The 16,679-nt window shown below is 53.2% G+C and overlaps 3 protein-coding genes across 14 annotated transcripts in view; 1 reads left to right on the plus strand and 2 right to left on the minus strand.

The window, feature by feature from the left end:
• Positions 1-14,339, plus strand: part of RALGAPA2 (Ral GTPase activating protein catalytic subunit alpha 2) — a 127,231-nt gene extending 112,892 nt beyond the window's left edge. For 5 of the 11 annotated variants that reach the window (XM_054821601.1, XM_054821600.1, XM_054821602.1 and 2 more), the window contains one exon: positions 12,312-14,339. In XM_054821601.1, the coding sequence (XP_054677576.1) occupies positions 12,312-12,466 (155 nt within the window). In that variant the 3' untranslated portion in view covers positions 12,467-14,339. Of the gene's footprint in view, positions 1-8,890; positions 8,931-10,376 lie in introns of all 11 variants that reach the window. The other 6 variants (XR_008576521.1, XM_054821607.1, XM_054821603.1 and 3 more) reach the window with 6 other exon arrangements.
• On the minus strand, positions 530-4,818 carry LOC129204876 (uncharacterized). Its single transcript, XM_054821621.1, has 2 exons — positions 4,228-4,818; positions 530-1,601 (listed from the first exon to the last, which is right to left on the minus strand). Exons 1-2 carry the CDS (start codon positions 4,254-4,256, stop codon positions 998-1,000), a joined length of 633 nt encoding a protein of 210 aa, XP_054677596.1. The 5' UTR covers positions 4,257-4,818; the 3' UTR covers positions 530-997.
• The window catches only part of CFAP61 (cilia and flagella associated protein 61), a 113,431-nt gene continuing 109,850 nt past the window's right edge, over positions 13,099-16,679 (minus strand). For both annotated transcript variants that reach the window (XM_054821614.1, XM_054821613.1), the window contains 2 exons: positions 14,599-15,213; positions 13,099-13,234 (listed from right to left, as the gene is read on the minus strand). In XM_054821614.1, the coding sequence (XP_054677589.1) occupies positions 15,190-15,213 (24 nt within the window). In that variant the 3' untranslated portion in view covers positions 13,099-13,234; positions 14,599-15,189. The remainder of the gene's footprint in view (positions 13,235-14,598; positions 15,214-16,679) is intronic.

Genomic DNA, 16,679 nt, shown 5'->3' on the forward strand with positions numbered 1-16,679 from the left:
CCAAAATGCAGGTTTCTGGTACCCTCAAGATTTGTTTTGCCAGCCTCCAAAAAGTACGTGGTCGCCGTGTGTCGGACTCTTTAACACAGATTCCTTAATCCCTTTTTTACACTCGTAGGGTGGAACTGGCACTTTCTAATTATTTCCTGCTACTCTTTCGGATTGTTTAACAGCTTATTTCAACCCTGTATAAATGTTGCGGGACATCTGCTCTATTTCTCTTTAGCCTGACTTGTTAGCAAATATCTTCCATCTAAACTGAAAAATTGAGGGAAGGAATTAAATTTACTAAAATAAATCACTTACAAATAAAATCAGCCGTGCATCATTGTTTAACGTTACTGGCTCCAATCCTCAAGCTTTCAGAGCTTTGTTAGGAGATAAGAGGTATATGCATGTCCTTGCATTGGTCGCCAGTAGCAGCAGGCAGAAGGCTTTGGAGATAAGCAAGCTGGCAGAAGTAAAGGGGAACCGGTGCTATTTACATAATCGCGCCTCTGCTTCCTGGAGAGGCGTCAAGAAACACAGGGATGGCCTCTATTGATCTTTGTTGAACTGGAATACTAAACAACATTAGAAAAGCTTATATCTTAAAGCTTTGATTAATGTTTTCTACATTAAAAAGTAGAACAGCTGTGAATTAAATTCTTTTATACACTCTGCCAAAAGTCTGAGACAAAAAAAAATTATCAGTTTCAATAGAAATGTAGATTTCATGCCCAGTGTTGTTAGCACTTTGAATCATTTAGCTGTTGACGTATCAGCAAATAAAAATGTAGATATTTTGATATATTTTAAATGTTTTACGCTATGCATAATTGCATTTAGTTTTCAGGTGGTTCTTACAGCACGCAGTGATCCTACTGTGTACAAATTCAGTTTTTGACAAGCAAGGACAGATTCACTCGATAATACCACGGTCTTACTTTCTAAAGTCTACGGTGTATGGTGTACGCCAAAAAGATTTAAACTGTTTCCTAATATCTACTTACGTTTTTCAGAACGCTGCTAAATCATTAGTGCCTGAATGCATTTTTATGGTTTTATTTATTTTAAGAGTAAAACTGGCCACAGTCAGGTCCTGATTTTCGGACTTCCGAACGTCAGAATTTATTTCACGCTCACAAAGAAACCGGAGGCCGGTCATGACTCGTGGCATCAAAAGCCTTGCTTCAGAGAGTCCCCTCACGTCACCTACTGATTCTCTTACACACTTAGTGGAACACGGCCGGGAGCCGTGCCAGGCGCTGCCGTTAGGATGCATTTGCCACCCAGTGCCGTCCCGGCGCACGCCAGGCTGGCGCCTCAGCGTCCCGTCCCAGGAGCAGGGGCACCCTGCGCGGAGCTGCCTGCGGGTCTCGAGCATCTGCCCCGGCGTCGCCGCTTCCCTCGGCTGTCCTGGGGCGGGTTGTGGGGTGCCGCAACGCACCCGCCGCGTCCGGAAAGGAATAGCCAACCAGCGCGGGTGCGGGTCGGCTACGTTGGCAGCCGTCCGTCCGTCCGGATGATCAGGTTCCCTGTCCTGTGTCCGCAGAGTCGGCTGTCTGCCGCTCAACAAATACGGGTGGCGTTTTTCTTCATGTGAAAGGGAAATTTCCCTTCTGAAACACAAAAAATGAATCTCGGAGCAACAAATGGACGGAGCTGGCACGGGTCTGTGTTTCCCCTCCTCGAGTAACTAGCCACCTGAAACTCCTGTCCCTACCTAGCTTCAACGTTTCGGGTAAATTTGAGGTTAGTTCTCCTCTGATCCTATTCTTAATACCACCTGATTGTAATCCCGCCATCACTGCACGCACATGTGCACAACAGAAAGGGTCAGTGAGTAACTACGCTTTTCATTCAAATTAGGGCTGTTTTTTATAGTTACGTGGTATAAGAAGGAAATCAAGGCCATTAAATGAATTGAATATGTAGCTGTTCACACCAACAACATGTGTCATTTTATTAACCGTGATCTATTTATTTGAACTAAACGTTTCTACGTTTTCTGATACCGTCTCCAGGGATGCCTCCCCTCAGTTCAGATCGGATATGGGTTTCTTGAAGTATGCCCTGGCTTAGTCTCCCATATCGCAAATAATCTCGCCGGTGCTTTACTTTATGCACGAAAATCGTCCGATCGACCTCTCGCTGTTTTCAGAAGTAGAGCCTTAAACTCCCTGTACGTATCCTAGATAGCCCTGAGTATCTTAAACATCGAAAACGCAGCCTGGTAGGCAGGACGGACATCCCTGAACTCATTTAGGGGATGTGCAGATTAGGAACAAAAGATGAGAATACGGCCCTTTGTTGTTAAACTGGTACATTACATGCTGTATTTTAATTAGGCTGGGTATGAGAGTCAGCCCAGGAAATCCTCCGTAATCCAACACTATTGAATTATTCTTATCCTTTCCCTCTGCAGATTTCTCTCCTTTTAGAGGACGGGGTTTTAAGCTGCTGTCTTTTTCTGTTCTTGCTCCCTCAGCCAAAAAGGAAAACAGTCAACAAAATTACTTGTGTGTTCCTTAAAAAAATCGTAAAAATGAAACGGGCACAAACAGATACAAAAGCATTCCAACTTTAATTACCTCTGCTGACTAAAAAGCATTTGGGTAGGGTTCCCCCCCCCCGTTTAAGATCAGAAGCCAGAATCGTGTTAACCCTTAGGAAAGGGAAGTAGTCGGATATCCTAGCCCGGGAAGGGGGAAAGTATCCCGCTAGAGAAGGATTTGGATCTGAGGGGTTTATGCTCACAAGGGTAGATTTCTACTTTCAAGAGAAGCTACAAACCTGCTTTTCAGCTGCGCAGCCCTGCAGTTAGTGCTTCAAAGGGTTAATTGAAATGGGCACACTTGACTGCTGAGAGGACTGATCTAATCACTGCCATATCCAAGTGCATCTGTTCACCATGAGGTCATTCTTGTGCATGCTAATGATTTGGAAAATAAAGCATAATGCTTGACGTTATCAGCAAGGATATAGTGTAAATCTTTGCTTTTTTCCTTGCTAATAGCTATTGTGGAACGAAACGGCAGGCAAAAGCATCTCGGGTTGTTGCTTTCCATTTTTGTTTTTTTACAGCATCGCTTTCAGTGGAGTGTCAGGAAAACTGTGCTGGAAAACTCTGGCATGTGGTATCTGTTGATAAATGGATTCTTTAATGAATATTATAGCATTGCCCAGGAGCAACACTTGAGTTGAGGAACTGTAGACGTTTTCAGCATTCCCTGGTTTTAAAGCCTTGGAAGCCGTGCCTGCTTATTTACATAAAACTGAGATTTTGCAGCCTTTTTGTTGAAAAGGTGACACATGCTTTTCTTTTGTCTCCAGACTTCTACATGCATAAATTTCTTGCAGAAAACACTTGAGTGTACAACACACGAGATTTGGTTTATTCTAAACCACTTTTTGGTAGGCGCTGGGCTGTATCTTTCCCACTTTAAAGCAAAAGGAATATTTCAAATGGTCTGTGATTTTAAAAGATATTTTTGACAGAAACAAAACAAAGCCCAGAGTAACTGTTGTCTGAAACAGACTTGTATTCTTGTTAATGCTAACCGAGCAACGATTCCTTTGGGGTTCGTTTGGTTTGGTTTTTTCTGGGGTGGTTTTTTTTTTTTTTTACTACTTTGTGCATTTTCCTGGAAAATCTGTGGAATGTTTTCTCAGCTCTGTGTACTGGGGGGAATAAAAAAAACCTCTCCGGGTTCCATATAACATTTTTGCATATTTTTAGGGAAGCTGGACGGAGCAGACTATTAGAATAACACACACCTGAAAAGGAGTAGCCGTGCCGTGATAGCACAGCCCAGGCAGCACGTGCCAAGCGTAGGGTTTGATCAGCGTGACAGCGTTGCCGGAAACTGAAAAATCAGTTTCTAGTAACTGGGACTTAGAAAATTCGGGACTACGCCGGCAGCTAGGAGCCACCGCTCGGCTCTTTCGCTGCTGAAACCATCTGGCAATTGTTACCGGCGGAGCGGGACGCTGCCGTGGAGCTCTGACACGGGCTTGAATGCGGAAGGAAGCGCACGAAGTGAAGTCATTAGTGCAGAGCTCGTTACGAGGTCTGCGCGAACTTGGTTCTCGGTGGGTGAGAAGGGAAATGTGCAGTCGTAGGTGCCAGGCGTAGCAGTCGTGGAGGTTGCGCAGGCAGTAAGCAAAGAGGGAGAGCGTCGAGAAGTGCGGGGGTGTCCCCTCCCTCCCTGCCCTCCCTCCCTGCCGCGGGAGCTGCCAGCTCACCTGAGAACTCGCCGAGGCTCCGCCGGCATCTCGGCATCGCTCGGAGGCAGAGCCGGTGCCGGGTGGTCCTTTCCCGCTTGGTGAAATCATCTCTTGATACAGAGAATGAAAAGGTGCCGAATGAAATTTTCAGCTGAATCAAGCATAATTACCTGATTTAGTGAAGGAGGAAAGTCAGGATGTTCTGCAGAAACCCAAAATTTACCCTTTCTCCCCAGAGATGCCTTTCAGCGAGACACATGGAATAGATCCATTTCATATTTTTCCTTCCTTCCTTCCTTCCTTCCTTCCTTCCTTCCTTCCTTCCTTCCTTCCTTCCTTCCTTCCTTCCTTCCTTCCTTCCTTCCTTCCTTCCTTCCTTCCTTCCTTCCTTCCTTCCTTCCTTCCTTCCTTCCTTCCTTCCTTCCTTCTCGCCTAGGGAAGCCCACAGGAGCGTATTCAATTAACGTGACACAGCAATCCTGAGCCGCTTTCGGCCTCTCTCGGTGCCAAAGCAGAGAAATCACAACGATTTCCGTGGGTGCTCTAAACGAAGCGATAATTGTGCTGAACGGTGAAGCAGTGACCGAGCGGAGGTGCATCCCTGCTCCCACAGGAACACTTGTTAGAGTCGCAAAAACACCGCCAGAAACCAGAAACACCGTTTCTCCTCCTTCAGACTCAGGCAGTGAGTGAAAATCTTTTCCGGGCTGTGGTGTCTCCCTTAATTGATTAATCTACTCATACTTTTAGCAGTCTGAAGAGCTTAACCACCCTGCTGGTAGTCCTGTGTGAAGGAATAAAAAGGAAGCTCCTGCATCCTCAGCACACCACGGGACCCATCCTATGGCTCCGTCAGACCCTTTATGTTTTTAAAAAAATCAAACGTTGTGGGTGCTGACAGTGCGATAGTTTGCATTTTAATGAAAGAGAAATACTTTCTTGAATTAGTAAAGATTCTTAGCGTCCCTGTAAGGGTTAGAAATGGTCTGCTATTAAACAGGGCAAGGTCAGAGCAAATACCGTGAAGCAAATCCGTAGGTGGCATCAGCTCCGGACCCCCCGTGGCTCCTCTGACTTGGACGGTCTGATGTGAATTTACTCCAGGATGGCCGGGCCCGGTTCAGAAGCGTACGAATCCCCGCAGAACGGCACGGAGGCTGCGCGACCGCTTTGCAGGCTGCTTCGGGTGCCAGGGCCGTTCTCCCTTTGCCCACCGCCCGCGAGGGCGTGCAGTACGGCCTGGACCTGTCCAGGCGCCGGGGATGCTTCTCCCCCAGGCCCGCTGTAACCGCAGGCTCTACCGCGGCGGGGTGCGAGAGCAACGTCAGGGCTCGCAGCCGGGGCCCTGTCTTTTTTATATTTAATTGACTGTCTCAGAGGGAGCTCTCCCAGCTACGATCTCGGGGAGAGGAGGTGGCGAGGGAGGGCTTCCTCCCTAGCAATCAGTGCTGGGATGGGAAAAAATATTAGCTTGACGGGCCTCTCCCTGCTGCCGGGTGACAGCTCCAGCTGCTCGAGCTGTCAGCTCCCGAGAAAGCTCCAGGCAATGTGGCCCCTTTGCATTTTTCCTCCGCACTGACGCACGTCAGCCCTGCAGCCGCCGCGGCCGAGAGAGCCCGTGCCGTCCTGCCCGCTGCGGGAGCCTTTGGGCTGCACGACGTGTTACACGCCTGCGTGCAAGGCAGAAATAACCACCCACGCTTGCTGCGGTCCCTCTGGCTGGCCGACCGGTGCAGAACTAATTAGCGGCTGCTCCAAGTCACGACTAATTAGAACTTTGATCTGTACGTTTAGGGTTTATTTCCAAATCTCTGAAACAACCAGGGCTTGGTACGTAATGGCGGCAAGCGCTCCTCACCTGTGCCGGGAGCTGCGAGGGCTTTTTTTAGGGTTGTTTCTGCCTTTGATTAACCTGTAGTGGCAGATTCTTCTTACCGCTCCAGTTACAGCTTTTCAAGACGCTGCCTTTCAAACCTCCTCATTTCCCCGTGAGCTGCTGCAGCGCCTCGCCGAGGGTCCGCTCTGCTCAGGGGAAGCAGGGACAAGAGCTGCCCGTGCCCGACCTCGGCAGGGCTGAGCGAGCCCCCCGCACCTCCCAAAGAGCAGCCTTTGTCCCCGGGACTGGGGCCGCGCTGCCGGCGCAGGCGTGGGACGGTCGGCTCCAGCGTCCTCCTCTCTTCTGCAGCGTTCTCCCGGGGCTGGGGGAAGAGGGGCTGCGTAAAGCCGGCTGATAGAACGAAGCCCCAACTATAACGTTTCGTGCCCTCGCCCGGCCACCAGCCTTCGGGGGCTTCCAGCCGGAACACGGCCCGTCCTTCCAGGGGATCCCCGCTGTCGCAGCCTTTGGGTTTGCTCAGAGACGTCAGATAACTGACCGATGCCAGCGCGGGTTTAAACCAGCTCTCACTCGTAACAGAATATGGACTACTTTAACAGCCGATACCAAACACGATGTCGCCGAAGGGCTGCGTGCTGTAACTGCAGTTCCAACCATTTGCTCTCCCGCATCCTTAATGCGGTCGGTTGCTGTATCTGCATTTTGGACCACTGAACGTGTGTGGTTTTGCGTGAACACAGCCGCTGCTTCATTTAATGAGAATTTCTTTGAAATACACTCCCCTGAACGTGCAGGCTTGGGATGCTGCTCATGCTGTATTTTCAGCCGTGTCCTTGTGAGCGGAAAGCGGAGCATGTCAAGACGCTAAGCGGATTTACTGCTATGATTCTCTCTGCAATTTTATTACCTTCACATTTCCTGGGAAAGAAAACAAAGGTTTCCACAGACCTGTCATGGCTGATAGGTTAATTGGGGGGGGATAGGTGTGAAAACTTCATCAGTCTTCTCAAGTATAAAGCTTTAAAATCCTTAATGATCACGCAGGATGTTGTAATCCATTTGTACATCCTTGGGTTACGCAGTAAGACCTTAAGCCCCACCTTTCTCGTCTTTTTCCCAGCCGATAGAAACGTTTACCAAGTACGGGCCATAGCCTGGTGCTCAGGCTGACAAATCCCGTCCTCCCGGGTTAGCCAGGGCAGGAGAGGAGACGGCATCGCAGGGCTGCGGGGCGCTGCTTCCCCGTGCGCACTGAGGGGGCGAAACAAATGAACCCCATCTCGGGATTCCGCAGCAGCCCCTCGAGCGCGCGCGCGCGAACGGGGCTGAAGGCTGGAAGGGGTTTCCTGCTTGTGCGTGGGGACGGGGCGAGGGAAGGGCGGGCACCGGAGGAGCAGCCGTACCCTGCCGCCTGGGTTCATCAAATAAATACCCCCGTGGAGAATGGCCACAGCAGTGCGTGGCTCGCTCTCATGAAGTTTTCAGTAGCGCTACGACACACAAATTTTGCTGTTGTAGTGCTTAAAAGCGAGCTCGGCGGCTTTGCAGCACACCCGTGAGGCCGGTACCTGCCGCGCTCGTGATGGCGTTGCTGAACACGCTGCCAGCCTGAAAAGCTCGCTGCCAACCGCAGACCCACCGGCGTCCTGGCGCGGGGTGGGTTTGGGGCGGCGGGGGGCACCTCTGACCGTACTGCACCTGGGAAGGAGCTGACAGAGAAGATGCTTTTAGTTTGGGTTTCGGCATGTGGTGTCCCTGAGGAGGGTTCAGCTGTTTTGGGGGGGGTGTTGGGCCCCCAGTAACTGAGCTGCGTGGTGAGAGCGCGGCATCGCTCTTGTCCTGGCAGAGCTCCTGCCCCTTTTCTCCCCAGGAGGGCCCAGAAGAAGTTTCAGCATCAACAGTACCAATGCTGCTGTGCTTCTGTGTATGTCGAAGGGTGGGGAGAGGGAGGTATTGTGCTTTCAGGAGTGTTCGTCTGCTTCGCAAGGAGAAGAGAATTTGCTAAAAGATCTTTTTTCCCTACACTAGCGCACATCCTGGTGGTGTATGAGAAACCTGATTTCTGCAGTTCAGTAGACTGAAAACAAAACAAGCTGTCTGTCTCTGCCTTTCCAAAGGATGACTCTTCACTTAAAGTGTGTTTTTATCTGTGTTGCTAACTGAATTTTCAGTCCCCTCCTGCAAGGAACATATTTTAAAAGCTTAAGCCTTCATCACTGCAAAGCGTTTGTACCCGTAAGAGACCACAGAGGCATCGGATCCGTCACCCACTGCCTCTTACTGGCGTGCAGGCGTACGACTGCCCGCGGTGTGGGCTTGCACGTGCGAGTGACTTTCCATTCGTGGGAAGTTTCTGCGGCCCGACGATACGTACGGTGTTCCCTTTCTGGGGTTTTGACCAGCCTGCAGCGTCACAGTGGGTTAGGGCTCTGGGGAGCCTCAAATTGTACCCAGTTTGAAACGGTGGGACCGCCAGCAGTGTTGGCAGCGCAGCTGAACTAAGAGGCGGCTGCTGCCCCGCGGTCCCATACCGGCATTGGGCAAAGCTTGAGGGGAGATAGCAGTCAGTCCAAGTTTTGCCAGCATTTCCCGTTTGTTTGATCGACAGGCCAACGGGGCAAGGAAAAAGCCCGTGGGCACCCCCGTCCCTCCAGGCCCTAAGGGTACCGAGGCGAACTCTGTCGTGAGCTGCCCGGACCGGTGCCCACCATGTGCCGACTCTGCCGTGACGCCGCGGCCGGTTTCCGCTGTGCTGGGCGCCCGCGAGCAGCCGGCTGACCTTCACGCGAGCGTGACGGGTGTGATGTTCCTGTATTTATACGATTTTGTGTTCTCTCCCTTTAGATTAGAATATGTAATGGTCTCGTTACGGCAATTGCCGCAGGTAAGAGCAATGCTTCCCGCAGGCCTCGCTGCTGCTGGCGTTGTGCTCCATCACTAACTGCTCTCCTCCTCCTCCTCCTCCTCCTCTTCCTCCTGTGCTCCGCACGTGGCTGCAGTGGCTCTGGGGCTCTCGGGGTCTGTCCGCCTGTCCCTGTCACCACCGCCCCATCTCCTCCCGCTCCCTGCGCGCCGAGTCCCGGGGGGCGCCCACCGCCCGCCCAGGCGGCTGCTGCTCCCCCCGGCTGCTGCTGGGCACAGCCGACACCAGCACCAGCGGCGCTCGGAAGCGTTTGGGTCACGGCTGCCGCGCCTGTTTGCGTGTGTGGGGCTGGGGCACCGCGGGGGGCGGGGGGGCAGGATGGGGGACGCGGCAGCTGCTGGCAACGTGCTGGGGGCGACCGCTGGCCCGCTGGCAGTGAGCACCCATGGGTGCTGCATGGCATCACCTCCGCAGCGGTGCTCGCCGGGAACCAGCGTGGCCTGCAGAAAGAGTTGCTGTGCAGCTCTTGGTCCTTCTGCAAATTTCACGTCTTTGGCCGAGTTGTAAATTTAACCACTCCACCCATGAGCCAGAAACTCTCTTTTATTCGCTACACCGTTGCGGAGCCGCTGCTTGGTTTTTACAGCTTGTAATTGCACGTTGCCCGCGCACGCCGACACAAACACAGCAAGCGAGCAAACCCCTCCGTATCGCCGCAAAAGCACTACGCCTCACGAGCAGCTTCACGCCCGCACAGTCACGCCGCCGACGTTGCAGGGCGCGTGCCGGCGGGTGCGCGCAGCCCGGCCTCTCTCCCTCGCGCAGCTGAGCGCGCGGGGCCTCGTCTCTGGACGGAGTTGCGGGCTCCCCTTGCAAGAAGGCCAAGTAATTAGAGATCGTGCCAGACAGCTTGCAAGTGGAATTATAATATTTGTATGAAAGGCTTTATCTTCTGCGGTTATTACTTGCTCACTCTGCAGCTGCTGTCTCCCTATCAATCAAGGCGGCTTCGGGGGGCTCCGAGGTTGATTGCATAGCTCAGGACTCGCCGGGAGAAAGTTGGGACTGAAGGAATGTGCTGGGTCCCGAGGCGGGCGGATGCTGCGGGTGCTCCCGGAGCGGGGTGTGCCTCGCCCGCACCCCCGCCTGCCCCCGCCGCCCTGCTTTCATATGCGCAGGCGATGCATTGTTCAGCGCTTGCATGAATATTGCTTGAGCTTGTCCGTTTGGTGAAAACTGTATTATTTTGACCATCTGCCATTCTGCTTAACTGCAGGAATGTAAAGTACGACACCTCCCTCACAGCCCTTCCCTCCCCCACGCTTTTCTCCCCGCGAACGGCACCGCAGGTTTTGTTTTTAATCCCAAACTGACAGCTCCACATTTTTCACAGAAAATGCCTTTGCACGCTAACTCACATTTTTCACCTTTTTTTTTTTTTTTAAAAATGTGATATTTCCCCTTCAGTCAATTGTCTTGAAGTATAAATCTGGTAAGTAAAGAGTGTCTTTGAAATGCAAACCGGCTGAGGGATTGGGTTTAGCTGCCGCCCGACCTCGGCATTGTTCTGTTCACCGCGTCAGTGCAATAGCCAGAGTTAGCTAACGCACGAGGACAAAGTTTTAAACCTCGTGGTGAGGAAAAGAACGCAATGCTGCCTCTGCCCCACAAACGCCATGGAGTTTCCAAGCAGTGTTCCCAAGAAGTAACGGGACCGGTGCAAGCTGCTAAAATGCGCAGCGTGGGGCTGCTGCGGGTCCCCGTGATGGGGTGAGGTAGGTTGTAGGGTTTAAAATACCCCGAACCGCTCCAGCCCCGTGTTGGGAACGCAGCCGAGCCAGCTCGGGTCTTCGTCCTTAGAAGGTGGATCCAGCCCCGGGCGCTTTAGTGCCTGCAGAGCGCTGGGCCGGGACCTTGCCCGCCGGTGCCCTGTCCGCCTCGGAAGCCGTGACCGATTTCCCAGCACGTTTGAGAAGGACGAGGCTCGCCCTGGTCGCGAGCGAGGTTGTCCCTGCTCACCACAGCCTGACGGGCAGCTTCAGCCAAGGCACCGGCTGCCTTTTGGTGCATTTTCTGCACATTTAAGAGTCACCCGGGCCAATAAAGTTGAAGGGAGCGTTGAAAGATATCCCTGTAATCGCCAGTTGCATAAACCAGCAGCAAATAAAGGTGCAGCCTGAAAATACAGCTTATTGCTGAATTGGAAATTGGTTTGCGCTGCAAAACACAACCAGTCTGGAGTTCAGAGGTGGCCACGCAGCTGCCGAGACTGGCCCCGACCTTCCGTGTGGGCTCAGAGCTTCCTCCGTTCTCCCCGCGAGGCTGTTCCTCCGTCCCACCCCCCCCCCATAAAAACCTTTGTGTCAGGGCTCAGAGAGAGAATCGTAACATGGTTTAAAAATACCGTACCCCAGGGGAGCTGATGAAATGACAGTCGCGCCGGGAAACGCCTCGGGACAGGCCAGAACCCCAGCAGCAAGAGCAGGGCTGGGTTGCAGCATGCGCGTTCGTATTCCTCGGGGCACCATTACAGCCGCGCAGGGCAGAGGCGGGAGCCGCGCACGCACCCCGGTTTATTCATTTGTTTCTGAGTTTAACGGCTGTATCCTCACCTGTCCTCATTCAGCCAGCCTCCTTACTCCCGGCCTCTAGTCGTAATCGCCTGTGGGGAATAACTGAGAGGCAACTTAATGTCGTTGAACAACAAAGCGTAAACACGAGTAGACGCCGCTGGAGCCATCCGGGTCCCCAGCCCACAAAAAAAAACTTCAGCGGTGGCCGGGAGTGCACTGGGCGCGATGGGCACTGAAGAGTTCTGTTAAGTAGTGGAACTAATTAGAAGAAATTGGGATTCTTTGGGGTTTTATTGGAGGCTAAGACACCTTCCAGGTGAATTTCATGAAAGCGTTCACGCTATGGAAGCTCGTTTCCAGCACTCGGTAGTAGGTTAAATACAAAAGAGCTGTTCAGTGACACACAGCAAAAATGGGAACTTTACATAGCGCACCCCTGAAAGAACCATTTTTTGGGCTCCGTTATGTGGATTTTGTTGATGCTTTGAAGGGTGCGTCCACACCTGGCCCAAAAGTGGCTGCTGCCGGGGGCTCACGTGCTCGCCTGAGCGCTGCTGCCGCTTGCCCGGCCGCTCCTCGCTTTCTCTGGAAGCTGGCAAAGACAAATTCCTTATTTCTGCAGGAGAGCACGGTGGGGCGGTTCCTCAGCTGCCCAGGCCAAAGTTCTACTATAAACGTCAAGCTCACGCGAGTGATACCCAAGATTAATTTGCAAGAAGAGGTGGGGGGGGGGGGCCTGCGTTTTGCCGAGCAGTTATTCTGATGCAAAGACAGGCGGGTTGTTTCTTTCCTGAGGTCATTTTTTTTATCTGCCCGTTCTGTTTTCCAGGCTGCCTCACCACCAGCGCAAGCGCCGACCTTACCGTCACCATAGGCATAGAGCTGGCCGACCAGACCTCGCCCACGTTACCACGTGCCTCGAAGAGCAGAGTCTCCGGGAAGCTTCGCCGCTCCGCCAGCGCCCTCAGCAAGTCTTCCAACTGAGGTGCTGCGGGAGCAGAACTCCGGCCGAGGGAACCCAGGAGACCTTCCAACAGATAAATTATTTACTGCGCCTATAGAACTTGCTGCTTGGGATGAGCGTGTGTCGGAGGGGGCGGGCGAGGGGTTGGCTCTGTAAAACTGCAGTTCCCACGTATTCAGACAGACACGAGTGATGATCGGACATCACCTGCGTTGTCATCGTGCATGTCACTGGATCGTTGCCATCACAGAGAACGAAGGCGATGGCAGCTCCCACCACTGGCGTGGCGGCACGCTCTTCTCCCCGAGCACCGGTGCACAAGTACCGCTGTCACGGCAAGCGGACAGGAACCAGGACTGAAACCGGTTATTTCCTGTAACTTTAGAGCACTGCTTTTAGTCAGTCCGGTCAACGCTCAGTTCTGTATCAGGGAATTTTGGCCAAATAGAGGTTTTCACCTGACTAGCCACCTAAGAACCGCTCCCCTCCTCTGGAGTGTGGGTGAACGACAGAGGTGCTTTCCAGTCTGCGTTCAGCCTCTGCTCCCCTGCTCCTGCCTGGCCCATCCCGCACCAGTTCTGTGCACGTAGCTGAGAATTAGTAATTGTCAAAGAGGTCATTTACCTGGAATTCAGGAGGAACCCGCACCAGCTGGGTTCAGCCACTCACCTTCACGTCGCTGCGTTTCTTGTAGACAGAAGCCCTCTTCCTCAGCAGCACCTCTGGCCTTGGGATCGCTGCGTTGTTTGCAGCAGCGCACGTGATGGCGGTGTACTGGGAACCACTCACTAGACAAATAAAAATAATCACAGGTTTTGAAGAGCAAATGCCACACATTTGCCACCACTCCTTCTCACCGCGGTTTGAATAATTAGTGCGCCTCTTTTAGGTAACCTCCTCCCCTGTCACATCGTCAGAGCAATAGCCTACAACCTGAAGCATCTCTAGTCAGAATAAAATTAACTGGCACTTTGTGTAGTAAGCAAATCCTGTCGTTTCAATAGGAAATGTCTTTCATCTACGTGTATCATAGGTTTCTAGGGCTGATAATTTTTATAGCTAAAAACCCCTGCCTTGTAAAAACAGAATAAATCGGAGAGACGTCCTGCAACCACTCGGGGTGAACGGGGGTGGCCAGAGCGAAGGCAGAAAACCCTCGACGCCGGGGCAGCACCGCGTTCCCCCGGGGCGACACCACGCGCCCCTGGGCGTCCCTGGCCCTCCTGCCGCGCGGGGGGCGAGACGAGGCGGCTGTAAAGCAAATAGCATCGGGTTATTTGGTTTGGTCACGCTGTGAACACCAGCGTCCGCCCGTTCTCAAGTGTTGTGTCAGACCCCTCTGGCCTTCCTGACCCCCTCCCGGTCTGGGCCCCGTTGCTGCTTTTTGTTCCGGTCTTGTTTTGCTGCTCGGCACTCAAACGCACACCTCCGAACTTGGTGTGAGGGCTGAAGGGAAGGGCTTGGCGTGTCGGTGAAGCAAAACGCACCACTGGGCCAGCATTCTTGTTTTGCACTGCTACTTAGGTGTGAACGTCTGTCTGCGTCAGCGTCCAGCCCCGTAAGCAGGGACTCGCTCTTTGATAACCGCTCGGCCTTTGCTGCGGGCTCCGCGCAGGGTCTCCTGGTCGGAGGGGCAGAGGTGCCCAGAGCGGGAGCTGCCGAGCACGGAGCTGGCCGGGACGTGGGCACCGCAGCTGTCCTGCTGGGAACAGCAGCCTTGTTGGACAAGGGGGTTGGGTTTCATTTTCTGCCTCGCGTTTTGGTTTTGCGTTCTACTGATTGTGTGTTGGTAAAGGAAATTAGAAAATAAAACGTGTATTTTAATTTATTTTGTTTTCAGGACTGTATTGGCAAGGCTGTCTTGTTCTTGATTATCCAATAAATGGTCTGAAATAATTTCAAAGGGATTTTTCTTAATAAAAGGAGACTTTTTCCTTTAGAGCAATACGCATCTCTCATTCAGGGAAGAATTAAAATACCTATGAAAATAGTATTTGCCTAATGTCAAAAATCCAGAAATGCTAATTTGTAAAAATTCAGCTGTGTTTTTCTACAGCGAACTGGATAACAAAGCTGTCTGGTTACGCCTGACAAACGCAGTAAGTCCCAGCTCAAAACAAAACCCTTAAAAGAGCAAAAGATGGGTACGTACCTGCATGGTGCGTGCCGGCGCTCAGCCTTCCCACCGGCTGCCGGCCGTGCCCCGTGTCCGGGCGGTGCTGCCTGGCTGGGGCAGCCGGAGCCGCTGGGCAAGGCGCAGCCTTCCAGGCGTCCTGGCTGCGGGTCCCGTTCAAACGCCGCAGAGAGCTTTGTGTTAAAGCTGGCGTTGGCGAAGCCAAAACCGCGTTACCGCCACGCCGTGACTGAACCGAGCGCCGTGCGCATTCACACCTCGCGTTCGCCCGATTGTATTCTCGGTTTGGGGGAACCTCAGCAACGCTGTTGGCAACCCCCCGGCTCCCAGCCACCCCCGGAGGGTGGGAACCTCCCGCCAGCCCCCCAGCCCTTCCCACTGCGCGGGGGGACGGGGACGGTCTCGCCCTGGACACGCTGCCGCCGGCCGTGGGCCAAAAGGGGAAGAAGGCACATTTGTTGGGCTGACTTCTGCCAATACCACTGAAAATTGCCTTTGTCTGTGTAAGGAACAGCTTCAGGGCAAAATACGAGGGTTTTTAACCTCCTCTTCTGAAGAATAAAAGCTGGTTGCAGAACTATGTTCTTTATTAAAGTGTCTTTACTCTTGTCACTGCTCACAAGGGCAGGCCACCTGAAAGAGACACAGTAAAAGATTTTTAAGGTTTGCAAGTGTTTCAGTCCACGTGTCACAGGCGTGTTCGCGAGCGTGCCGGGGCCGTTCACACTCACCAGCCTGTCCTTCGCGGGAAGCTGAGCCCCGCACACGTGCTTACGGGTATAAAATACCTCTGCTGCAGACGGGTGCTGCTGGCCAAGACAGCGCCCTTGGCTGCAGACCATTCTCTTGCATTTCGGGCTATTTTTTTTGTCTCATTCCCCATCACGCAGAGCCCTTTGCTACCGAGCGCTGGAGGGGCTGCTGCAGCTCGTCCCTAGGAGCCGTATCGCAGCGTTCGGGCGGCACGAGCACATCCCTTACATCGGTGTTTTCCAACCGCCAGCCCTTTGGCTGAGCGCGGACGCGGCCCCTCCGGAGAGCGCTCCCGGTGCAGCATTCCCAGGGCAGCGTTCCCGGAGCCTGCGCGACGACGACGTGAGCTGTGGCCGCCACTGAAGGGGCTCACAGCATTTTGCTGATAATAATTACAGAGCATTATGAGCCCCCAGAAGACATTATTTATATACTATTCACTGCAAGAAACGCGTGCTGACGAGGCTTCCCTTCCTGAGCCGTATCATGCCTTATTGCCGAGCGATTTGCATGGGCATTAAAGCCAATATGTTGCTAATGGTGCTTTTCTACTCTATGGAGCCATCACTTAAGGAAATGAAGGGGGTCTGTGCTCTCCGTCGTAATTATGTCAGGGGTGCTTACGCATTACCGCCCGTCCTGTCAGCGGGAACGCGAGGGAATTAGCTCGCAGTGGGAAAAGACACTTGGAAATGTCTGTTCCTTTGCTGAAGAGAGCCGGCAAAGTTTGCGCTTAAATTGCTTTCAGGTGCTTTAACCAGAAATGGAGAATTAATGCAAACAGCTCCAGATAAAGCCCTGAACGTCTCCAGGTGCAGAAATACCTTTGCACGCTCACTAGGCAGTAGGAACCCGGCTTCCACCCGCCTTTCGTGACGTGACGCCTGTCCCAGGCCCAGCGCTGAGCTTCGGGAGCAGCCGGGAACGGGCCTGTTCCCGGACAAGGGGCGGCAAACCGCGCGGTGCGGCAACTGCCAGAACCGCGCTCGGGAGCGCCGGAGATCAGCCGGGGTGACGCCGTCCCCGCAGGAGCCATGCAGTGCCCGGCACCGACGGGGTGAGGGACGTTTCCGTGTCCCTGCGGCTGACGGGGACACCTGGCCGGGGCGTCCCCGGGTCCCGAGGGGTCAGGGCTGCAGCCGCAGCCCAACCACCGCCTTCCCTAGGCGCAGCCCCGGCTGGAGGCCCCGTGGCCGAGGGGCGCTCGCTGCTGGTGTACGACAGCCGCGTCACGCTGGAGGAAGCTGGATAATTTACAGGGCATTAATTGTACCGTCCAATTTAATTTGCATCATTATTTGAGCTGTATATTGCCCACACACCCCAGGGGACGGGTATTTACACAA

Source organism: Grus americana, chromosome 3, assembly GCF_028858705.1.
Source record: "Grus americana isolate bGruAme1 chromosome 3, bGruAme1.mat, whole genome shotgun sequence".
Taxonomy (NCBI): Eukaryota; Metazoa; Chordata; class Aves; order Gruiformes; family Gruidae; genus Grus; species Grus americana.

Excerpts from the sequence above, each read along its gene's own strand:
- LOC129204876 (XM_054821621.1), bottom strand. The coding sequence starts at position 4,256 with ATGCCGGCGGAGCCTCGGCGAGTTCTCAG. Across the intron at positions 1,602-4,227 it reads GAGCCTCGGCGAGTTCTCAG|AAGGGAAATTTCCCTTTCAC; the intron begins GTGAGCTGGCAG and ends TTTGTGTTTCAG.